The sequence below is a fragment of the Panicum hallii genome, chromosome 6, assembly GCF_002211085.1.
Source record: "Panicum hallii strain FIL2 chromosome 6, PHallii_v3.1, whole genome shotgun sequence".
Lineage (NCBI taxonomy): Eukaryota > Viridiplantae > Streptophyta > Magnoliopsida > Poales > Poaceae > Panicum > Panicum hallii.
The window spans coordinates 2,552,586-2,578,009 of NC_038047.1; the positions used below are offsets into that span (position 1 = coordinate 2,552,586).

At 41.5% G+C, this 25,424-nt stretch overlaps 1 protein-coding gene and 1 long non-coding RNA gene across 6 annotated transcripts; both read right to left on the reverse strand.

Annotated features, from left to right (window-relative positions):
• Positions 1-4,354: 4,354 nt before the first annotated feature.
• Positions 4,355-19,669, reverse strand: LOC112896935 (HEAT repeat-containing protein 6). 2 transcript variants are annotated; one of them, XM_025965056.1, is made up of 28 exons: positions 19,402-19,669; positions 19,229-19,321; positions 18,655-18,827; positions 17,157-17,430; positions 16,772-16,839; positions 16,620-16,689; positions 16,212-16,532; positions 13,501-13,580; positions 13,367-13,418; positions 12,657-12,810; positions 11,454-11,541; positions 11,276-11,378; positions 11,109-11,199; positions 10,831-10,928; positions 10,086-10,274; positions 9,105-9,356; positions 8,617-8,712; positions 8,432-8,526; positions 8,259-8,322; positions 8,098-8,185; positions 7,945-8,015; positions 7,660-7,745; positions 7,492-7,576; positions 7,052-7,125; positions 6,206-6,312; positions 5,358-5,476; positions 5,188-5,265; positions 4,355-5,050 (listed from the first exon to the last, which is right to left on the reverse strand). In XM_025965056.1, exons 1-28 carry the CDS (start codon positions 19,582-19,584, stop codon positions 4,820-4,822), a joined length of 3,483 nt encoding a protein of 1,160 aa, XP_025820841.1. In that variant the 5' UTR covers positions 19,585-19,669; the 3' UTR covers positions 4,355-4,819. The 2 variants fall into 2 exon arrangements, with proteins under 2 accessions (XP_025820841.1, XP_025820840.1); XM_025965055.1 differs by having other exon boundaries at positions 11,109-11,202.
• Positions 19,670-21,559: 1,890 nt separating this feature from the next.
• Positions 21,560-25,291, reverse strand: LOC112896493. 4 transcript variants are annotated; one of them, XR_003229471.1, is made up of 6 exons: positions 24,914-25,291; positions 24,671-24,808; positions 24,416-24,549; positions 24,154-24,290; positions 22,262-22,367; positions 21,560-22,188 (listed from the first exon to the last, which is right to left on the reverse strand). It is a non-coding gene; the product is annotated as an uncharacterized LOC112896493 (long non-coding RNA). The 4 variants fall into 4 exon arrangements; XR_003229470.1 differs by having other exon boundaries at positions 21,560-21,863; positions 21,967-22,188; positions 24,671-25,291; XR_003229469.1 differs by having other exon boundaries at positions 24,416-24,543; positions 24,671-25,291.
• Positions 25,292-25,424: the final 133 nt, after the last annotated feature.

Here is a 25,424-nt window from a genome sequence, read left to right on the forward strand (position 1 = left end):
TGGGTGCCTTTAAATAGCTGTTTTGGCTCAGGGGATGTAGATGTGGATGCAGATTTGGAGGTAGGGGATGAGCAGGATTTTGGCCTTTTGTTCCTGCTTTTCTCAGGGGGTTTGTTTGCATTTCAGGGCTTTTTGGGGCTTCCGTTGCTTGTTCGCGATGGAGGGTGTGCGAGTGGGTGGGTGGCATGGTATCTTCTAGTGGATTTTGGGATGCGCCTCGTGATTTTCTCAACAAAGGTGTAGTCGTGTCTGCAAGTCACTGAATAAAGTTTTAATGCTTTACACTTTTATGATATTGTGGTATTTGTATTTGTTGTGATCTTTGATCTTGCTTGTGTCAAATTGAGATGAAGTAGATAAGTTTCACATATCTGGCATTTTACGCAGTGGTATGGATGTCGAACTAGTGTAAAATATGGGTTGTAAAGTCGGTGTTAATAAACACATTCTACAATATCTATGGCGGTACATGCAATGGCTTTTCGCGTGTTCATAAGAAGTCATGTACCAGACCTAATTGATAGAGAGAAATTAAGCGCATCAAAGTACTAATGTTGTGGGCCACATGGTAGATTACCAAATTTCTGTACGATCAAGTGTGTGTGATGCTTATTTGTCATAGTCAGCTATTTTTCTGCAAGATATAATTGCCACAGGTTTATAGGTGATATGAGCCCGGGAGAGGACAGTCTGACAGCAAGTGAAGAAACATGTGCCGTTTAGCCTGTACGTGTTTATTTCTCCGAGAATTGGACAGATGGTTTGCCATTAAGGCAAAAAAATGAACAGTGAGCTGATCTGAGGGCAGCCAGCATGGGACGAGGGAGGTTGAACAACCTCACAACCACCGTGCTAGCCCATTTATGAACAAGCATTGTTCTGTTTAATTTAGTTCATAGTTCATTGTAAGTATTACTTATCTTCAGGTTATTGGCACATTGTTGCATCAATCTTCACATAATACATGAGCCCTGGTCTCAAACATATGTCCTTAGAGATGTAGACGGTCAAAGTGAAGGAACTTTGACACTACTAAAATATATCAAGATTTGATGACATAAAAAAATAAGATTTGACTAGATATCTAGCTTGGTTCACCAATCACCAGCCCTTGGTTTGCTCTGGATGCCAGGCTAGCTTCCGAAACTCTTCCGGTGGTCTAAAATGTACTATGTAAAATTGTCTGATTTCCCCATTATGGAAAAGATGTTATGAGAGATAAAGTTGACTATAAGCTGAATAACTTTAAATCACGAATGCTTGAAAGTAATGGTCAATAGCCCTGTATCCTCCAAAACAACGAGTGGAAAAGAATATAGTCGAAGACTCGTAATATCATTTTGCTGGTGTGGACGTAGACCTGTGAAACATGTACAGGTCCACACGTCTGGAAACACACAGATTTTGACAGAAACTTCCATAGAAATTACGAACCACTTCCCCTTTCTTTCAGCGTGATCATCACCAGCTGATTAAAAAGATGCGTTGTTGATGTCAACACCTGGCTACCAATGTCCGGAGTCCAGACCTACCTGCCAAAAAACGAAAAACCCAAAACTGAGCCGTCACAGATCCAACCTCACCAGCACAAACCTGAAGAGTCGAGGAAAGGTGCATGTACATCTACACTCCAGCAGACCACACCCAGTTGCACAGGCGGCGTACGTGGCACGTACGCGCAACATCGACGCGTCGAACACGATGGACAGTTGGACACCGACCGTCCTGTTTCATCACATATATAAATATTCGATGTGTTTATTGTTCGTAGCGTACCAAGCACCAACCGTTGTGATGTGGATACTGAAGACGAATCCATAGGAAAGGTACCTGAATCCTTAGCAGCTGAAGATCGAACAGCAGTGACGGCCGTTCAATGTTCAGCATCCACGGGCGCCTGATGCTTCGACCGACCGACGAGGACGATCCAGCGGCAGGATGTCATCAACTGACAAAGCACAGCGACATGCGTAGGGGTCAAGGCCTTGGCTTGTAGTACACGTGGAGGATTAATGGAGCTGCTAATATTTCGGCGGCCGTAGAAGCACCACCAGCCTTGTCTCACTGTCTGCTTGTCATCCAACCATACCCTGCTGTTCAGGTCCAGCAGCTAGAGTTTACTGTACTCTCCAAAAAAAAGCTAGAGTTTACTGGAAGTGTGGTATGATTTCACCCTGAATGTAATCACACAATTGATACAGGGGTGAAGCCAGGAGAAAATGGGGACAGGTCTTTACTATCGCGCACCAGGTCTTTGCCTTTAGAAAACAGTGACGAACAGTAATTTTCGCTGAGCTTTTAGAAATTCATCGGGTCAGCAGACCCCGGCGAGCAAGCCTAACTCCGCCCCTGAATTGATAGGAACATGTATGTATGAAAAAAGAAAATAATTGATGGCACCAATGATTTTTTGGCAGGCACTATGTATGAACTATGAAGCATAAAAATGATATAGTTGATGCTTACAAACTTTGCTACTTAAGAAAAAAAGAAGTTTCAGTACAATAAAAGGGGAAACCTTATTTTTTATTACTGTAATAACCTGAGAAGAAGTAAATTCACTTCTTTGTCACGTGTAATACAGCCCTATATATTCTATGACCGCGCCTTTTTTAGCTACAAGTAATGGTTGGTTGACACACCGTGGAGTAACTAGCACTCCACTAATAAGAAAATCTAGATTAGCCGAACCCAGTGGGCACTACTGCAAACTTACTCCTACTTCACAAGAAGGAATCTCGAGGAAAATTTTCTGCGTGCTAATTCAAGATGCGTGTACCACCTACTACGAATCATCGACCCATCACGATGCCCATAACGTTTGACAGTCCTCCGCTGATGATATGATATAGGCATATAGCATATTGAATATTCTAAACAGTTTCGGCAGAATTTCCTAAACTGAATCTCGCTCTCTTTTAATTAGAACAGACAGAGTTCTGGAAGGATGAAAGTTCTTGGCCGGAGAGCAAATGCATACCTGCCAGATGGATGTGTACGTGGAAAATTGAATCTTGTGGCGCCAGAGGGGGACAGTGACAGAGGAGAGCCCTTGCCCTAGAGGAGTGACCATCAATCCCCTGGTAACTTGTGTATGCAGCATGCAACCCATTTATTGGGCATGCGTCCTTCAGCATATATACGCTCACGGGCTGTAGTAAACACTTGCCCCCGTTTTGTGCTAGCGTATGTGGGGCACGTGGCCTCTTTTTAAGATGGTGTTGGGCCTGGACCATCTTCCGTGTGGTAGTAGTATGCATGTATGCAAGTGAGCTATGGTTGTAGAATGTACGCTGTCTGCTGGTGAACTATTGATCGTTGCCATTTTGCCATGTGACCAACAATAACTTCTGCATGCATAGTATGTATGAGGATTGAAACATTGCATTTAGGGCTATGTTTCTGCATGCTTATCCAAATGCAAAAAAAATAGTATGTGCTCAATCCTATCAGTCGGGAGAAGCGAAAAAGAATGGCTAGCTATTGATAATGTATTAGTATTCAGTTATCACTTAGTTGTTGATGATGTTGTGGGAGGTAATAGCACCAGTGCATGTTGTAGAGATCTGGAACCAAAGCTTTCAGGAGTGGCAATGTGCACCAATAATTATCAGGCTTTACTTTTAAGAGGAAAATGGGCTAGAAAAAAGAAAGAGAGCAAATGCATCTTTAAAGGGGAGTCAAATATATCACTCTCATGCTAACCTCCAAGGCGGAAACTGTGTGCAAGATTTATTCCCATTGGCCCCACACAAACCGACGACAGTCCCCAGGCAGTGAAGAAGACATGCAAGTAAATGAAACTACCCAGTCAACGAAGAACAGAGAGCAACTGAAGAGTGGGAAACGGATAAGTCAGAACCTACAGAGGAAATGGGCCAGGAAGCAGCGGGCGGGCCCCGGGCAGTCAAAGCCTGCACCGCAATAGGCCCATGACCCTGAGAAATCCAGAGCTTACCCTCAGGCATTAGTTGTATGGAACAGTTGATGCCTGCTGCCTATACCATTGCCGTCAACACGTCGCCTGCTCAACATTAACCACCGTCTTTTCCTCATCAATCAGATTCTCAACGCGCGTACTGTTGATGAACAGAGGATGCAGTTCAGAGTTTGTATCGATGCAACATGCGAATGCGAGTGTAGCACCAGGCATCCCAGTCCAGCAATGTTAGGGAGTAAACATTGGAACAAATGGAACAGTGCAGCAGCGCCATTTATGGAGGTTGGTAGATGAACGAACCAACACAAGGGATCAATGACAGTCACGCTAACGACAGACTCACCAGATTTGGACGACATTGATGAATCATGATTCATTTCTGGACGAACCATCATGCCGCCATGGGCTAGCCAGTTGATCAAATCCAATCAAGCATTAAGCCCCAAGAAAGTCCATATACATAATGCTATATATATTCACAATGATAATGTTACAATAAAAGAAGGATTAAGTAACGTTGCTGTTTTACAGCCTATAAATTACAGGGGGCGTAGAAACATGATAACACCAGCAAGAAAACCCCCTAAAAAAGCTATTTTACAATAGATACAATACACGATCGTGAATGCGGTATTGCACCGGCACCGGTTAAACTGCATTTCAAATTTTCTTGAGCACGCCATGATGGGTAAGATCTGAGACAACCACCGACGACTCGAACCTTCGTTGAGTTCATGGGTTTTGGAATTTAAGTCATGTTGTCTCTCTACTCAGGAGACTTTAAGAATCCATTGCCAGATGGGCTGTCCACCCGAGGGATAGACAACCAATATCTTGCTGCTTGTTAATGGAGTGTGGAGACCAGTGACTATTTACCATTTATGCAACGTTTGCAGCCAGTTGTTCAAATCTCTGGGTGATTGCCTGCTGGTTTCTACCTGCATATATGCCAAGCAAGGACCGCACGGCAGAAGATAGCATAACTTTTTGCGTCACGTTTGGGCTGAAACCATCCTCGTCATTTATGGCCTCCGTTGGCAAGGTCTGGTGCTCAGAGTTATTGAATGATGTGCATAATGATTTCAGCCAGTCTTCTAGAATGGATGCTTTCTGCACAAGTGGCAAACCAGTTAGCTTGGATAACAGGCAACTAGATCCATCAGGCAACTAGAGAACGGTACAACAGTAAATATAACCAGACCTATCATATGTGTCACTAAAAGACAGGCTCAATAGGAGATCCTTACCTTGATAAGAAAATCTTTCAGGCTTGGATCTTCGTTTGGTGAAACGAACCCAAGCAAATGAAGAGCAGTAAATGTAAGCTGCAAACAAGAATGGGGTAAGAGCCTCAACAATGCTGCTAAATAAGCTCTGGTACAAACAAAGTCACTATACAAGCATCAATGACACTAACCTGCTTCTCAAGGTTGTCTTTCTGTTTGAAATTTGAAGGTAATGATGAATTGTTTGAACTCAATGCCTCAAGAGCATGCACGAGGCCTCGAACAACATCTGGAAATGAGCTGCCGTAATCTGTAAACAAGAGAGAGGATAAGCTCCACCAGCTTCATGGATTTAGTTGTGGGATGGGCATGGTCAAAAATCAGGATACTAATATCCAACCAAATGAAGACTTGGCACCATCATGAATTGGGTTTTCTAGATCAAGAAACAAATTCTACAGTACATAATGTGGGTAGATACAGAATCTCAAAAACAACAAAACAAAACTTTGATCCAGGTATGTTATGGTAGTTTCAAAATGTGGAATGTCAACACTTGAACATAACAATTACAACGGAGCCTTTTAGTCCCAAGCAAGTTGGGGTTGGCTAGAGATGAACTTGCTTGGGACTAAAAGCCTTCGTTGTTAAGGTGGTGATGGTGATGGTGATAGTTAATATGTTACAGATTAGGCCTTGGGTCGATTCACTGACGCCACGGTGGAGCTGCTAGGCAATCAGCAGCTGGCAAGGTGGCAGGATGTTGTTGTCCTCTGCAGTTAGTTCATTAGGTTGCTATCATATGTTAGTTAGCTAGCTAGATATGTTTGCTAGCTTTAGGAGTTATCTACTAGTTGCTTAGCATGGTACCGTGGCTATTAAAGGAGGGTGTCTATGCAGTCATCGGCATGCAAGAAGTAAACCTAAAAGCAGTTAGATCCTACAGAGAGGGTGACTAGCCGGTTCCTTCCAGCTATCCCATCTATCTATAGTCAATCTATATCATAACCAAAGGTGGACAATAGATGTCGGGACTCACCAAGCCTTGATACTGGCACTGCCAAAGCAACAGCAGCATGCATCTTTATCTTATAATTGTTTGAGTCGCGGATCAGCAGTAGAAGTATGCTATAAACACTAGATGCCCTGTTACACAGAATGTTTGAAGATTAGAACCACTAGATGCATGTTAAGTGGAGCTTTTACAGAAATACTATCATGATTGACAGGCATCACCAATAAGACGAACATTGACAATGTAAGAAACAATGAGGAAACTAAATGCCTATGAGGTTCTGTTGTAAGCGTGAATCACAAGTGCAGTCAATCTGCAGCACTATCATGATTGACAGGCATCACCAATAAGACGAACATTGACACTGTAAGAAACAATGAGAAAACTAAATGCCTATGAGGTTCAGTTGTAAGCGTGAATCACAAGTGCAGTCAATCTGCAGCATGTTATGTGTTCTACTGTGACTTGTGCGCCCATGTTTATATGCTATGAGAAAATGAGAACTTTTAGAGAAAACAGCCTACAGGGAGACTCAATAGCATCAGTTTAGCACAATACCTCAAATATTATTGGCACATAGACAGACTTCTAGTTGAAAAAGGTTGACAATGTCAGGAAAACAAATTCTAGCTATTTGTTCTACTGCTTTAGAAAGGAATAGATGAAGAATGCAAGACGCAGGTGGAGAATTTTATAAAATAATCTCCTTTTATACAGTTCTCAATTTCTGGGAGTATGCAGTAGATATTCAAAATGCTCCCAAAAGATAAGGAAAGCATGCCATGCTTGAACAAGGGACAAACACAGCATGCAAACCATAGCCTGAAGCAATTGGGTGGAGAAGATTTTCCTGAGTGCGCAAATACGTACCAGGGCATATCTTGAAGTCTCAAGGTGTCATTCATGAATAAGTTGCTAAGAGCATGGCAGACATTCCATTGGACCTAGACAAAGACATGTCCAAGAACAACAGTTTATTCAACTGAATAACATTAACATTCCACGACGACTTCTATCATCGCATAAATTAGAAAAAACAAGGTTCACTTTTCTTTTCTCACTGTGTAACATCTTATATTTCTTGCTTATTTTTTTGCAGAATACAGCATGTGATAGTGGGGACAAATCCTTGAACTTCCTGTTTAATGAGGTAACGGGGTATCCCTCATAAGGATGAAACACGAAAAGCTGCATACTACTTTTTCTTGACTAAAGCAAATGGCTCAGAAATTAGGATAGCGTTCATGAGAATAAAAAGGCATTCAGCACTTCAATTTCAAACTTCTAAGTAAAACAATTTCTTGTAGTACCTTCACATTCCCAGTTGTCACACAAGACATCAAAGCCTGTACCATTCTTTCAAGCCACACAGGATCTCCATAAAAAACTGAATCACTGTTACCAACATCCAGAAAATTTTTAAGTTGGAGTAACCAGCAAAAACAATAGTGATTGGCACACGCAGAATGTTATGCAACCTTGGGTCATTTATTTTGTCAGCCTGGTGATTGAATCTGATAAATCTTGAAAGATAACCAAGAGCTCTAACAGCATTCGATTTTACCTGAATGAAAAAAAAAATCAAAATCAAAACAAGTCTTTTTCACACCATATACAAGCAGCTTTGCTTGCTTTATGCTTTTCACAATGAACATTGTATCTCAAGTATCTCTGCATTCCTTATGGCTAAAAGAAACAATCTGGCATGGGTGCTGACAAACAAAAAATAACAAAGGTACATCAATTCACTAACACAATCTTACCTTCTCACCATCTTTGACCAGACGCAAAGCAATTTCAACCAACAGAGATATGCTTGATTTGTTCAGTACGCCTACACTTGAGAAAAAAGATATTAAACATATTAGCATGCTTTATTGGTATATATATTGTAACCATTAACATGAAATACGTACCTGCAGAGGTATCTATATACACTTCCAATGCTTTAAAACGAATACAAGAACAGAGATTTGCCAAAGCCCATGAAGCAGTGACACGAACCTAAACATTAACATAGTAAGATATTACGGTATAGAGAGATAGGGAGGGAGGGAGGGAGGGAGAAAGATCATACTGGAGCTGATGAGTTCCGTGTGTTCAACTCAATGGCATCTATGAACTTGTCAGGTAGGCTAGGGCTGTATTATGAACAGTGCATCATCCACTATTAAATAACTTCATAAAAGTATGTTGAGTTTAGCATTTTTGAGGGGAGGCTGCAATGCAAGCAACAGTTGTGAAAATTACCTTGACAGTATTTCAGGGAAGCATGCGATGATGCCAATAGCTCGACATGCAGCTGATCTTACACTAGGAACCGCATCACGTAATGCTGCATGAACCTAGACAGGAACAATTTCAATACCATGTTTCTGAACTGGCTAGGAAAACACAACAGAATACAGAAATAACTAATGAGACTCCAGTCATACAGATGAGGCGGTCACATAGTCTCTCATATTTTCTGGCAGGGAGAAGAAAACATCAGAAGTCATGCCAGCAAAACATGTCAGTGATGCCGTCCTGACCTAGAAGTAAATGAATACTTTATTTAGTCCACAAAAAAAAACAAACAAATAGGAATATTTCCTAGCTTCAGCTATAAACCAAAAGCAGTTACATGAGGTCCATGGAATAATATGTTTACAACACACCCTTATTATGTGTCATGTCGCTCAACAATCTGAAATCCTGAACATTGAAACACACTTTTAAAAAAGATTGCTACATTCGAATTCATAAAAAATAGTAATGATGATTATGCATGAGATTGCTACATTTGTTGCCATTCTTCTGCTTCGTTATGTTAGGAACTTAGGACTGATGATATAGACTATTCATAGAGAACAAAATCAAATGAATGTTTACTTTGCAGATACCATAAGAGAATGCAGAAGACAGGCTCCAAGTGGTAAAGTACCATAGCAGAGTCATGGGATAACCCACAAGGGAGATGAGTCTCTATCACCTCAATCCAACGGCTCGTACCAAGCGTTATGTCCAAAGTGCAATTTTGTGATGATCCAGCACCTTCAACTTCGAAGTGAGGAGCAGATTTAATAATTTTACTTACGGTACAATCAGAAATTTGCTGAATATCCATTAATCTACATTCTTTGATGTCATCTGCTCCCTTGAATCCAGATGAAACACGCAAACATTCATCCATTACCTGGCAAAGAGAAACAATCTTAACTAGAAATACTAATGAATAGTCCTTTTTCTTTTTTTATTTTTGTGGCTCATGTTGGGTTAGCCTACCCCAACTTGCTTGGTCCTAAAAGGATTTGTTGTTGTTGTAGTAGTAGAAATACTAATAAATGATTAGATGGCTACCTAGCGAAGTACATTTATAACTAAAAATGGTGGTTTACTCACATACCTTGAAAGTTATAAGGTTCAAACTCAATTTTTCAATTATAACACACTAACTCATACAAAATAGAAAAGAATAAAGTACTAGTAAATGCTGACATATAGCAAGTAACCAAGGTCATAAGAACATGAGCACAGGATATTTTTGAGCCACGTATCAATAAAATAAAAGCATATGATACACAATATAAACAAAGTCTAATGTTCGACAAAAAGGTTGCATATGCATCCAACTTTACATGTTATTCCCAGTACATATTGATATTCCAAAATAGAACTTATGCACGTTAGCCAGACAAATTGTTGCAAATTGATCAACAGGAAAAGTAAACATGAATATTTAAGACAAAAGAAAGGTGCCCGACACCATAATTTATCATGCTGCCTTCAAGGAGGAAGGCTAAAGTTCAGAAATGCACAACAAAATCAAAATGTGATATAGCACAAATGTACAGGCTATTAACCAATATAACAGAAAGTCTCAAGTCGTCCCACAAGGTCATAAAACATTTAGAGAATGCATTACCTTTATTCCAGCCACAAGACACCTTCCCTTGATAGATGAATCTTCTTTAGATCCAGGAAGCCCAAAGTTGGCATCACACTTTTGGTCTTCAAAGCTTTGTATTTGCAACAAATCAAGAACATTGTCTCGAATTTTTTCCCAAAGCATGTTTGCACAGCTTGGGTAATTGTGAACCACTGATCTCAACACCTGAGCACACAAAAAAAGGGATTAATAATGGCCAAGGATGACAAGCAAGGGCATCTAATATAAAGGTCCAACAAGGGTGTGGGTGCACAGCAATTTATTCCTATGGCCAAAGCCCACAAGTTTACAAACCCAATGTATATGTAGGAACATAGTGATAACAGTGACATCACAATTGCTGGTTCATATGTTCTAATTCATTATACCTCTACATGTCTCTTCAGCTAATCGCAAATGGTGGTTGTTGAATGATACTGCACAATCTATGTTGTAAAAACATGAAAAGGAGAGAACATTACTGTTATAAAGACCATGATGCTCATCCCAAAAGCTCATTAGAATTCAAAACAACATGATATCAAACATACAACCTACAAGGATGAGATGATAGTTGATAGTTCTCAACAGTGCCAGTTGTAAGAGAATCATAATCTAGGAAAAGCATATAACAAAGGGGGCAGGGGCAACACTGCGTAATAGAAGTATATGACATGTAAAGAGTCAAGCCTGTCGGACAAAAGTAATCTTTAAGATTAATAGAATTAGAATGATAACTTGCCTGGAAAGCTCCACATCTAACACTGAAATGCATTTCCTCTTCTATACAATGAAGAAGTACAGCTACCACACTTGGTTCTTGCTGATCATGCGATGGTCCTGAAAAGCACGAATTGATACAAAAAAATGTGACAGCTCATTACTTTTTCAAACCATTCTGAACATGAAAAGTTTTTCTGGCCATATAAGAAGATAAACCTAGACTTTAGCAGTATGTAGAAGATAACAAGTAAAGAAAAGGAAGAGCATTATTTTAAGTTCAGGATTATAAGGCCTAACCGGCAAAACAATCTTGAGTAAGAACCGCTAAGACATCCAAAGTAGGTGGCACCTTCGAAAATGCTGCCTCCAAGCAACTTAGAACATTAACCTGCTGTATATTCATGTAAGGTACAGGGAGCAAGACCATTGGTTCCTGAATGAAGGAATTAGTATAAAGAACTAACCAGCAAGGCATAATGTTCACTCTTATTTGAGTGTGTGTTTGGTAATCTACTGCACAGGACATTAATGACTGATGGCAACAACTCCTTTGGCATCCGAGCATATCTGTTCAACTAACATACTATCAATTACACAACATCGAGTAAAGGAAATAAAAACACAAGTGCATCAAGATCATACGGTGTAGCAGATATCATAAGAATGAGAACTCTGAACAATGCCGCAAGCAAGGTAGCTTGAGTTTCACGTTGTATCAAGTATAGTGCTCCTGCAATCAGATAGGGCCAAAGTGTAATGCAAAACTTGAACAGATCCCTTTACAAGGTGGGGAATCTGATTATTTGAATGTAGATGGAAAGGAGAAAGGACTGAAGAAACAAATTTGTAACAAGAGTGACATCACATAAGTTCCACCGAAAAAAGGGACACACAACTCTGGGACTTCAGAGCCAGGCTGCGGAAATGGGGCTATGGGTATAACTCAAATAGGTTATTAGTGGTAGTCGTAGCTATAGTGATAGGAAAGAGCTGTTCTAGAGTGATTCTTAGTGTGATGACCCACAATCTTCTTTGAGTGACCACCATAAGTATCTGGAACTTGTGGTTCCAAAAGGATATCTAATATGCCCATATTGCCTAGTCATAGCAAAAGTTACAGCTTAGAAGCGCAGCTCAGACATTGGCACATGCAATCTCCTCGAAAGTCCAGAAGCAAATTGGTGATGTTCAGAAGCCTTCAACCAGAGCTTATTGTGTACTGAGATTGGGCATGAGCAAGCTTGATGTAGAAACCCCATATTTGCTTATGCCCTTATGCTCATATAGTCATGAGTCTCAAGACCCTTTTAACTGTTCTTTTTTTCCTTCAAGAAATGCCCTGTTAACTGTTTTAGCTTGTATCGTGGCCAAAACCCAAGGCCCAAAAGCAGATGGAGGCTTTCTCCTGATAATTCTTTGCTCAATTCCAAAACGATGACCGGCTGACATATATGTAGCCACCCGGCTACCACAGGTGCAAGATAATCTTTGGCCTAACCGCCTAACAACTTCCCAGCTATCTAACAGCCCTATCTAACTGACCTGACATGTGGAAGATATGACCTGACAACTATTAGGAATTGCATGAAATGCTGCTGCTGTCAGGGTGCACCATGAGCCCATGTAGCTAGCCCAGTTAGTCTGCCATGACCGCTTGTACTATGTGCAGATGTGCCTAGCTGCAGAAACTTCAATTAATTCTTTTTATTGGCTTTGATTTTTCTTTTTTTTAAATGCTTTGAGTTTCTATTTTGGAACAACAGTCATCAGCCGTGAACTTCGATGGTCATGAAAGTGTCCAGATATTGCAGAATTGGAATTTGAAAATGTCAGTAACTCTCCTACCTGTATGCAGCTGCATCAAGATTTGACCAAGCGAGCAAGATAGTGTAGTGAAAGATCCACGCTTGGATGACTCCTTGTATTCTGCAACTTGCGTCAAAACTAATGCTTGCCCTTCCAGCATGGTAGCAATGGTTGATGCTGCCTCAACACGTACCTGCACATATTTAATTCAGGCATACATGAGTTTCTGAACGGAAAAGTACAAATCATGTATGTTGAATATACAGAACTCAGGAAGGTACATTATCATTAACATCTCCGAGGAAAATTAGAAAGATGGGGGAATAAGTACCATTATGATAGTGTCATTTAGAGCAATTCTACATTGCCTGTATACTCAGTTAAACAGAGAATAATAATATCAAAGTAAATTTCATGTACAAAATCAGTACTACATCTAGTTTGTAGGGTGGAGATGAAGGAAAGGTGGTACAAAGCAAAGATTTGATCAAGTAAGGTAGTTATCAATTTGGTTAGTACATTAAATTTTCCTTTTCCATAGAGCACATAACTCATTGTGATGTTAAGACAAATAAACGCCTTTAGTCAAACAGCTCAGTGGTAACATAGGAATGGCAACAACGTAAGCACAGATTTTTTTAAAAAATGCACAACAATTAGAGAAAAGTAGAATATAATGATGATGATGATGCTGTGCAGATTTGAGAAACTTAAAATCAAGATATATGTAGGCAACTGCAGACTTGTACCTTAGTTATAGGATCAAAAATCAAGCATGTCATAAGAGTTGCTTGATGTTTCCTGTACAGGCAACAGAAATTACCATTAGATGACAGAAAGGTTTGACCATGTGAGTAATGCCGTACAATGTGGAAAAGTTTACCTTTGTTGGAGAACATCATTCTCGGGCAAAAGTACTGGCCATTGCGAAGTAAGTAACTTTGGATCAGCACGACAAATATCCTTAAACAGGTGAGAACAGGATAGTGAGCTGGTTGCTTAAACAGTAATTCGATATTTTTTATATCCCATACAACACAAACATCAAGAATGATCAATAGTGAAAGTTAAATATCTTCATTACTTCACGCAGGTGCCATTCCTAGATATTCCTGTAACATCCCTATGCCAATTTGAAAAAAACTTTATATGCTAGGTGAGGGGCTTTGGGAAGAAGGAGCAGATGTAGATGATATGTGGCTAATGATGGCGACATGTGTTCGGAAGGTGGCCTCAGAAGTGTTTGGTGTGAGTAGGGGAGGCAAGCAGGAAGTGAAAGAGACTTGGTGGTGGAATGACGAGGTGCAAAAGGCTATTAAGGAGAAGAAGGAGTGTTTCAAACGCCTTCACCTCGACAAGAGCGCAACCAACATCGAGGGCTATAGATTAGCGAAGAGGTCTGCAAAGCGAGCTGTAAGTGTAGCGAAAGGTCAGGCTTTTGATGACCTTTATCAACGGCTAGGTACGAAGGAAGGAGAGAAGGACATTTATAGGATAGCTAGGACCCGCGAGAGGAAGATAAGGGACATAAACCAAATCAAATGCATCAAGGATGAGACAAATCGACTTCTGGTGAAGGATGAGGAGATCAAGGACAGATGGCGAGAATACTTCGACAAGTTGTTTAATGGGGAAAATGAGGGTCCTACCTTCGAGTTGGATGACTCATTTGATGATACCAACAGACGCTTTGTGAGGAGGATTCAAGAGGCAGAGATCGGGGAGGCTTTGAAGAGGATGAAGGGAGGTAAAGCGATGGGTCCCGATGGCATCCCCATTGAGGTGTGGAGATGCCTGGGCGAGAGGGCGGTAGTATGGTTAACTAAGCTTTTTAACCTAATTTTTCGGTCAAACAAGATGCCGGAGGAATGGAGGAGAAGTATTTTAGTACCGATCTTCAAGAACAAGGGAGATGTTCAAAGTTGTACTAACTACCGGGGGATTAAGCTGATGAGCCATACGATGAAGCTTTGGGAGAGGGTTATCGAGCATCGCCTAAGAAGATTGACAAGGGTGACCCAAAACCAGTTTGGGTTCATGCCTGGGAGGTCGACCATGGAGGCGATTTTCTTAGTACGACAGTTGATGGAGAGATATAGAGAGGAGAAGAAGGACTTACACATGGTCTTTATTGACCTAGAGAAGGCGTATGACAAAGTACCGAGAGACGTCATGTGGTGGGCCTTGGAAAAACACAAAGTCCCAACTAAGTATATTACCCTTATCAAGGATATGTACAAGGATGCGATGACTTGTGTTCGAACATGTGATGGCGATACCAGTGACTTTCCAATTAAAATAGGACTACATCAGGGGTCAGCATTGAGCCCTTATCTATTTGCTTTGGTGATGGATGAGATCACAAGGGACATACAGGGTGATATCCCTTGGTGTATGCTCTTTGCTGATGATGTGGTGCTAGTTGATGAGAGTAGGGTAAGGGTTAATATGAAGTTAGAGCTGTGGAGACACACGTTAGAGTCGAGGGGGTTCAGACTGAGTAGGACCAAGACCGAGTATATGATGTGCGACTTTAGCCCGACTAGGCATGAGGATGGGGACGTTAGCCTCGAAGGTCAAGTGGTGGCCAAGAAGGATACTTTCCGGTATCTAGGATCAATGCTTCAGAAAAATGGAGACATTGATGAAGATGTTAGACATAGAATTTCAGCCGGTTGGTTGAAGTGGCGGCAGGCCTCGGGCATCCTTTGTGATAAGAAGGTGCCACAGAGGCTAAAAGGTAAGTTCTATAGGATGGCGATTCGCCCGGCGATGCTATACCGTGCTGAATGTTGGCCTACAAAAAGGCGACATGTCCAGCAACTGAGTGTAGCAGAGATGCGTATGCTGCGTTGGTTCTGCGGGCATACAAGAAGGGATAGAGTCCGGAATGAAGAGATTCGAGATAGGGTCGGGGTGGCACCTATCGAGGAGAAGTTGATTCAACATCGGTTGAGATGGTTTGGACATGTACAACGGATGCCTCCCGAGGCGCCGGTGCGTAGTGGAGTTTTAAAGCGGGGCGATAATGTAAAGAGAGGTAGAGGTAGACCTAGACTAACTTGGGACGAGACGGTTAAGAGAGACCTTAAGGAGTGGAATATCGCTAAGGAATTAGCTATGGATAGGAGCGCTTGGAGATTAGCAATTAACGTATCTGAACCGTGACCTTTGTTACTTTTTGTTTAACCCCTAACTCTTCCTTTGGCTTGTGCCCTTTTTGTGTTTTTTGTGTTTCTTATTCTTGTTTTCTGTGGGTTTCATCTCTAGCCTACCCTAACTTGCTTGGGACAAAAGGCTAAGTTGTTGTTGTTGTTGGCATAGAGAATTAAGTTGGGCAATTATTTAAAAGGTGAGATAATTTGTGTTTAAAAAAGGTTGCTACCCATTAAAGGGTACCACCATCTATTCATATTCCATAATAAAAAGGAATAACCATCACTAGGAAGTAACCATGAAGGATACATTCCATTATATCTTAACTCCACTATAAAGTTACCTAACCTGTACAGATGCATAAGGAAACAATGATCGAAATAGATGTATCAAAATTAAGAAGGGAGACATGTGATTTACGGAATACTGTGTACATACCTGTATGCAAAGGATGGCAGCTAATCTAGCCTTTGAACTTCGGAAGCGGTCTCCACTTTTTGCATAACCATCACTATCACTCAGATCTGAATCTGATGAGCTTAAATCATATCGAGAATATTCACTATCTGAACTTTGACCTTCTAGTGAATCATCCTCTCTTCCAGCCTTGTTCCGCAAATGAGGTGGCCGATATCGTCCACGATGTGAAGCTCTGGGCTTTAAATCTGTTCTGATTTCTTTTGGACCTAGTGCAGGAGGCGAAGCTGACCTCAAGCCATATACGAAAAACATTTGCAGATTAGCCACAAACCCTGCAACCTTAAAGTTTTATGCAGATTGTTACAATCAGGAAAAACAAGTACCAAAATTGTTAGGATGAGAGAATTAAAATCTCTTTATACTTACATGCCCTGAAACTGATCCTTTGGGGTCTGAAAGAACCAAATGTAGACAACGAAGAAAGGAAGTATAAAACCTGAAAAATTGGAGAGCTCTGGCTTTACCATCCATTATATCCATTGTAATCTGTAATCCAAGAAAAATACCAAAGTACTAACCTTGACATTATGCTACTCTCTATAATAAGGTTCCTTGCTGTCACAAAATCCATAACTTTCCTCAGGACCTAAAAGGTACAAAAATGGAGACTGGGTTAAAATAGAAGATTAGTAGACATACTGAACCAAAAACCTCAAGTCAAGCAACAGAACAGATGTGCAATGTGCATCAGACAGTGCTTGATGTGTCAGCATCTAACACAGCGTCAACTGACAGCAGAAGCGTAGGTGATCAATCATGGAGGAAGCTCTAAATCACTAATGATGGTTATGCACTACAATGATTGCAGATAATTTCCTTGCTGTCATACTTGCTAGGTCAGTCAATGCCCCATGTTACACCATCCAGAAGAACAACAAAAGTAACGGGTCTAAAACCACTAACCTCAATGAGAGATTGCCACAAATCTTCAGTCATACTTGATGCAATCTTACATAATACATCTTCCACCATGGAAAACGCAGATATTATCATGTCCCAAGTATTGGAATTTTTATTATTCGTGGATCCAGAATCGCGGGGAGAAATGCCAATGCCATTTGCTTTATCAGAGAGGTTCAGTTCAGCTTGCAAGCATGATACGATCGAGATAAGCACTGTTAGCGAATGTGAATTTTCATTTAATGAACTACCTCTTCCATAATCCCGACTCCAAAACCTGGCCATCAAGAGAGAAGCAAACATTTAGGAGCAATACAAAGATTGTACATGCCTGATGACGTTTCAATTAACTATGGATGATGCTAGAGTACAGGTATTGCATAATTTAATTACAGTAACTTTACAATACATATGGTTCAACTAAAAACAGGGTTTCTTTTTTCAAGAATAATTGCAAAATGATAAAAATTGTATGCGACCAGCATACTTACCTAAGCAACATAGGCCAGCATTGCTTCTAATTTTAGCAATTATATGCACTGCGTTCCAAAGTGGGTGCAGATTATCACTATTAATCTTGGCAATTTGCGTCCCCGTACTTCTAATTTACCTATACCCTCAAATGTGCTGCAGCATATACTTGTTTCATTGATTAAACTATTAGCTAGTACGACATGATCAGAAGGCATTGTTTTAGGCCTCCTTTGGAACAAAGGAAAATTGGAGGAATTTCATAGGCTAGAATCATAAAGGAAAATATCCTATGGAGAATTTCTAACATGAGATCATAACCCCACCCCACCGCCCACCGCCCACCCCTTTTCCTCCCCTCCCCCCTCAGGGATCATACTTTCCTGTGTTTTCCAATCCATAGGATACAGGATGCTAGAGCACTCTAATATTCCTATGTTTTGAGAATCATATGCTCCAAGGAGGTAAGTATGTTCAAATCAGCACTAAGCTTACATGAACATCATTTTTTTAATATTTCTTTCAAGCGAACAAATTGTCAATTCAAAGTAGTAACTGGCATTTATTCGCTCACCAATTTTGTAGTATTTCATTCAAGCGAACAAATTGCTGAAAGTCAGGTCAAAAAGCAATTTGAATCAAATTAAAAGTATAGATGAGGAACTGCAAAAATCGGAAGTATTCATGGGATTCTGGAGCCTCAGGCAAGTACAGGTGGTGCAGTAGATTTCACAAAATAGGCATTAGCTTATGTGAAATAAAGGAATGAGCTCCAGCCCAAAAGGGTGGGCTACCACAGCAAACTCATCATTTATTAAATCCTTTGTGGAAGGGTATGGTATATATTAGTACAGTTAGATGTAGGTCTTCGTGTCCAGAGAAGCAAGATAGAATCACAATTTTTTATGTCATTGAAAGTACAGCCAGAACCTGAACTATTAGCAAACAAACAGGTTATTCGTTCTTAACATATAGGACACAAGTACAGAAGGCAGCTTCTCAAGTATTTCATAGAAGTCAAAAGGCTAACCTGAGGATCTGTAAACATTCAGATGCTGTATTCAATGCAGCTGTCCTAAAAGAGAGGCCCTTCACACATGCTCCCTCAATCGAGCATTTCACAAGTTTGTCAAGAAACTTCAATATTGCAAGCCAACCAGAAGAATCAATCTTCATATTTGTTTTGCACATGATATCATGAATCTACACAAGTAGATCTTTCAGAAAATTGATCCACAGATTTTCAGCAAAAAGAAAAGAAAATCACTGTAATTGCCAAACTAGCAATAGCACGACGGAATGTAGAAAGGTTTAACGTATTCATGGTTCAAATTGATTAGATATAACAGGTTATTCAGAACATAGAGATCAGACACTGATAGGATTTATCAGCAGACTACCCCTGATATGCTTGGGACTAAAAAGGCATTGCTGATGGCAGTGACAGCAAAATGGATAAAACTGATGTAGCCACATTATCCTGCCTGATCGTCACAGAACAGAGTCTAATGGTGAGAATAGTCTTCTACAGTTATTATTTATAAACTAAACATCGGTACAGTCCACAATGTCGTCTCGACAGAGCCAAAGCACAGGACCATTACCAGGTGGCAGACGCCGCGCAGCGCGTCGTCGGCGTCGGGGCAAGAGGCCACCGCCGCGGCCGTCTCCGCGAGAAACGCCACATCCGAGCCCACCTGCACAGGCGAGACACCAGAGCAAGTGAGATCGCGCTGAGCTGAAGCGGGGCGGGGCCATAGGAGATCAGGAGCCGCACCTCGTGAGGGGAGAGCGCGGCGGCGGACGCGGCGAGCGAGAGCGAAGCGGGGGAGAGGAGGACGCGGCGGAGGAGCGCGAGCAGCGCCGTGGGGGAGGGGGAGGCGAGGGACTCGTCGCGGAGGGTGAGCAGCGCCGTGCGCCACGGCCGCGCGCCGCCGCCAGAAGTGGAGGTGGAGGCCATCCGCCACCGCCGGCGACGCGGCCGCCGCCGCCGGTGAGGTCGCGGGCTCCGGGCTCGGGTTTGGACTTGGTCAGTGGTGCAAGGCTGGAAGCGCACGTGGGGACGGTTTGGGCTTCGGCGAGGGGTTTTGGTTTTGATGATACGTGGGCCAGGCTTGGATGCTGCTTGGCCCATATAACATTAGGCCTGGTGCGGTCGAAGAGGCCCAGATTGAAGAGGCCGTGATATTGAGATAAAAAAGGAGGCCCATATTGATTTTGCTGGGTCACAGGCCCTACGAGCCTGTTTAGTTTGCAGGAGTGTATAAGGCCCAGTTTTCAAACAGCCATCATCCAAAACGCCCAAACAAGCAAAGCCTCACCCTCATTCACAGCATGGTACAACAATGCAAGAATCAAGATGCTTAGATATGGCTTCTTAATTTGGCTAAAAATAAATGATTATTTAAAAGGAGATAAAGCTATAAATTGTTAAGCATTGGTATGAAAGTTTCTTTTACTAAAAATATTAGAACCGGTAGGGTTAAGACCGCCCCACAGCTTTTCATTAAGAAGAAGCAACATTCTTCAGCCTAGAAAACCCTCGAGACCCGATATTGCTGACGAGGAGATTTTTTTTTTAACCAGTCCCGTTAATTTGCTCCGTGATGTTTCAAACCTAGATCTGTTGAGTGTTGTCTGCTGAGTGCTACTTAGACACTCTAACCACTAGGTTAGAGATCCTTGCACAAAGTTTCTTTTACTAGACAGTAGTATATAAATTAATCCCTACAATCCAAAAACTGACGCGTCAATGCTTAGATAGGCTAAACCAACACCTTGTTGGCACATATTAAGCACCGATGCAAACTAAAAACATCTTATTACCCACCTTCTTGAGCACCTATTGCAAAATGACGTGGCAAAAGAAACCGGATTTCGACTCAGCACCCCCATTATTATCCAGGTTGACATTTGACCCTTCTAGTCCGATGGAAACGGCAAAGTTGATGGTGGGATAAATGCCGACGTGCAACGTGAGTGCATTCGCAATTAATTACAAAATATTTCCCTGTGGTGGCACGTGAGTTTTGTACACCCATGCTTGTGTCATTGCACAGTGACGTGCAACTTCTTTCTTGTGATTGAAGAAGAAAATGATAGGATTTTAGGGGAAAAAGTATCCATACCAACTAAATAGGACTAAATACATACCAACTGCGAGCTATTTTGCGCAAATAATGGCTAATTGGTGGCTAAAATCCATTAGCCCTAATTAGTTCAAAAGTAGCCCACATTTAGACCATTATTACACGTAGGGCTAATTTTTAGTCCCTTACTTTTAGCCTATCCAAACAGATCCAAGCCCAGCAATCGAAGAGGACGGGAAGGAAAACAAAGTAAGCCCTGCACGCACGACCTGCCGCGCGCAGCTAAGTCGAAAATGGCTACCGAAATCGCATTTCGCATTTTGGAGAGACCTTTGTGCGACAAAAACGTGGACGTGAGCGAGTGTTCCGAGCTGCTGGGTCCTTTTCTCGCTCCTTTCAAGAACTCGCTCTTGCAGTTGTACAACCACATTTGTATATGCGTGTATCCCTTGGGAAACTGGCTCGACGATTCGCACGAAGAGATTATTTGTTTCCTTCGAGAATTCGCAGGAAGTATGAAACTCATGAACGCTACACAGATGTGATCATTCGAAATTCGCACGAACTTTGCGTGAATGCGATCATGCGAATAAAATTCACTGGTCTCGTGCTTCAAACAGGGCCTTACTAGCGAAGCTGCTGCAAGGGTCCCTGTGGATTAATCCGTCATGATTATTATTGTTAAGAAATCCGTTATGATCCAAATCAGCCGAGCTGATCGAACACGGAATGCGTCAAGCTCAGCATAAATTTCGGAAAGCGCAAAATATAACGTCAATGATGATTGGAGGACAAACACAAACATACGGCATACATAAAGATAATTTGGAAGTCTTTAAACAGGCCGTTTTATTTTTGAACGGGTCATTCCTGACGTGTTCTTGGCATCCGCATATTCTCCGGTTATCCCACGGACGATAGTTACATGGCCATTCGGGTTATGAGATGACAACACTTGATCTCCGTACCTGGATGCACTCCAAACAAAAAAAAACCGGTAGCATATGCTGCTGCCACGTCCAAGAGCCGCGTTCCAAAGCCGATCAGGTTAGCAGATGAATCCAACAGGAGCACTCCAGCAGTCCAGCCAAATAATAAGTGTCTCCTTTCCAGCATCCGATTGACCTTCCAAGCTCCGAGAGCTGAGAAGCTGTAAAACTCGAGAAGTTCGTGCCGAATTCGGAGAATGAACAGATTTGGTACTCTCAGAAAAATTCAAATATATGGTAGAAATGACCCCCTGGAGAACCAACCAGCTGTCGGTGCGCCTCCGCCTCGCCAGCAGCAGCAGCCCGCACAGCGCCTTACAGTGAAGCTGTTAGTCATCGTCAATTTTGATGACAAAGTTTCAGCAAAAGTTCAGAGAACACACTAGCATTGTTAGCCAGCAATGCATGCTCCAGGGTCCAGATCATTGCACGGGTTTCCGGCAATGAGGAGGGACAGTGCAATGCTTCACCTTTTTTGTACGTTTCCTGTTGGAAGCAATGCATCAACAAAGTGTTTCCAGGTGCAAACAAACATTCAGGGCTGGTTGCAATGACATACGGCATGGACAACCGCGTGTCTTATGTGCAGTCTCGAAAGGCATATGCTCGGATTATGCCCCAATTATTCCTTGACACCCGCCTTGGTCATGTAAGCACTCCTTAACCTATTATGAAGATCAGACCTTCATTGTTAACATGATTATCATACTAGGAGGCTAGGAATTTATTTAATTGGTCAGGGGAGGGGATCTTTAAAGTGAGATCCAAGACATTGATTTAACTTTCAGATGCTACTTTCACTCTCGTAGAAATAGTGTACATTGTAAATATTAAAACTCTGACAATTAATAATCATAAAAGGTATTGAGATTTGTGACACAGAAATGATATTAGCCCATTTTATCAAAAGTGAACTAAATTATTGTAAAAAGAGGTACCTACAGATCTTTACTAACACAAATGTTAAAATGACATCATTTGTGACTGGAGGGAGTACCTGAATAGCAGTATTTTATGGTATGGCTTATTGCTGTTTCGTAGAGACAATATATGAAGAATGTAAATGGAATATATGCATTTGGCTTTGCTTATTCACTTTACGAGGATTGCTGGTGATTTTCATTTTTGTCAATCCAAATTTCAAACGGCCATATCTTTGTTGTTCCCTTATTCTACATCTAAATCCTTGAGAAACAATTTCATAACAAACTGAATGATGTCAGCTTAAGCAAAATCATGTTAAATTGATACAATATGTTCATGGATCCCTTAACAGCCAGGTTATTTCATTTCCAACCTTGGGAGAACCTAAGCCTTTTTGGGAGATATGGTTGTCAGTACCTGCATGTAAACTGTCATGCCCAGAATGCAACACCTATGCCTATAATACTGATGCCATCAATGCGTCTTCTTTTCCATGCTTCTCTACTGCAAAAGGATCACAAAGACCATCGGAAAGAATGGCCACGAACTACTATGAGGATCACTCCATTTCATCATCTCATGCTGATGACACGGATGAAAGAAGAAGCACAATTTCAGTATCGCCAGAAGCTAGCGCTGGTGAGGAGCCATTTTCATTCTTTGGGCTGCTTTGCTATGCCGATACGGTAGATTGGCTCCTCATGGCCCTGGGAACCATCGGGTCCATCATCCACGGCATAGCATTCCCGGTTGGATATCTCCTACTTGGGAAGGCGCTCGATGCCTTCGGAACCAATATAAATGATCAAGAAGGCATGGTCCATGCCTTGTATAAGGTGAACTTGCTAAAACCGTTGATATGAAAGCATATCATTAGTCCTTGTCCATTGTGTTGTCTTTTGAACCTTAATTATGTTGGTCTTCTATAGATTTTAACTGGCGTCAGTTTTTCTACTTATTGATTGAAGGTGGTCCCCTATGTGTGGTACATGGCGGCAGCCACTCTTCCTGCTGGAATGGTTGGTAAGTTGAGACTCTAGAGTTCTTCCATTTCTTCCATGATGCATGTGGTTTTCCCTTTGGTGAAGATCTATCCTAGCATGAAGTGCTGTATTTGCAAGTCACCTCGTGCTTTGAAAAATAACAAATATATAGGAGAAAATTGAATCATAGACTTGAGTACATTCTGAAATACGTACATTACATCCCTGTGATTTTTGGTCTGGTTCTACAAAATTAGGATATAAAGAACTGCAACATGCCCACTGATTGGCTCACTCAATATGCATAACATTAGCCCATAAAACTCAGGAGAGATTTTTACAGGTGTGCTTGAAATTCCTTTTTGATGGAAATGTGGTTGAAAATTCCGTTCTCCTATATTTGCAATTGCATAAAAGTATCCCTACAATACCATTAAAGGCGCAGTAATATGCAGAAGAATGGTGTATGAGAAATATTATATTTATTAGGAGATCCAAAAGTAGCAACAGCATAGCATTGTTTCAGTGATGAAATATTTCTAACCTTTTTCTCCAATGAATTAACTGCAGAGATCTCCTGCTGGATATACTCAAGTGAGAGACAGCTAGCACGCATGCGGCTAGCATTTCTGAGATCAGTCCTCAACCAAGAGGTAGGGGCTTTTGATACTGACTTGACCACTGCAACCATCATCACCGGAGTAACCAACCACATGAGTGTCATACAAGATGCAATTGGAGAGAAGGTAATGGATTTCACAATCATATGGAGCAATAACAAGGCTTCTGAATTTCTGTGGTCAAACCTGTATCTAAGTTCACTTTTCTGCAGCTGGGTCATTTCGTTGCCAGCTTCTCCACCTTCTTTGCCGGCATCATAATTGCATTTATCAGCTGCTGGCAAGTTGCAATGCTTTCCTTCCTGGTCATTCCTCTGATCCTTGTCATTGGGGCAACATACACAAAGAAGATGAATGGCATATCATTGTCACGCAATGCTATTGTCTCAGAGGCAATATCAGTTGTAGAACAGGTATTGTGAGATCAATTAACAGCCATACCTTAAGATAAGTCACTGGAATAGATAGAAATGTTGGAGTACAGAATATCTCCCGCTTCATTATGTTCATAATCCAGGTATACATTTGTTTACAGACCTTGTCACATATCAAGACCGTCTTCTCCTTTGTCGGAGAGAGCTGGGCCATTAAGTCATTTGTCCAGTGCATGGAAAATCAGTTTAACCTAAGCAAGAAGGAAGCAATGATAAAGGGAATAGGCCTCGGATTGTTCCAAGCAGTGACCTTTTGTTCCTGGGCACTGATGGTTTGGATTGGGGCAGTTGCCGTAACCAAAAACAAGGCAACAGGAGGTGGCACGATAGCTGCCATTATGAGCATCCTCTTTGGTGCAATGTAACAATCACACAACCTCACTGATTGGTTCAGTTGCACTAAAATATTTTTATGGAAATTTAAGCAAAGAATTTTAGAAACTGAGATCCATTGCCAAAGCTTCCATCATCTTTTTAATTTGCGCATATTCTAGACTTAATGGATTTCTCTACATGCATTCAGATCGATTACCTATGCTGCACCAGACCTTCAGACCTTCAATCAGGCAAAAGCTGCAGGAAAAGAGGTCTTCAAGGTGATAAAGAGAAAGCCATCCATAAATTATGACAAAGGTGGAGTGGTACTAGAAAAGATTCATGGAGAGATCAAATTCCATAGGGTGCACTTCGCGTACCCTTCCCGCCAGGATAAGCCAATTCTCCAAGGGTTCTCGTTGTCCATCCCTGCAGGAAAAGTCATC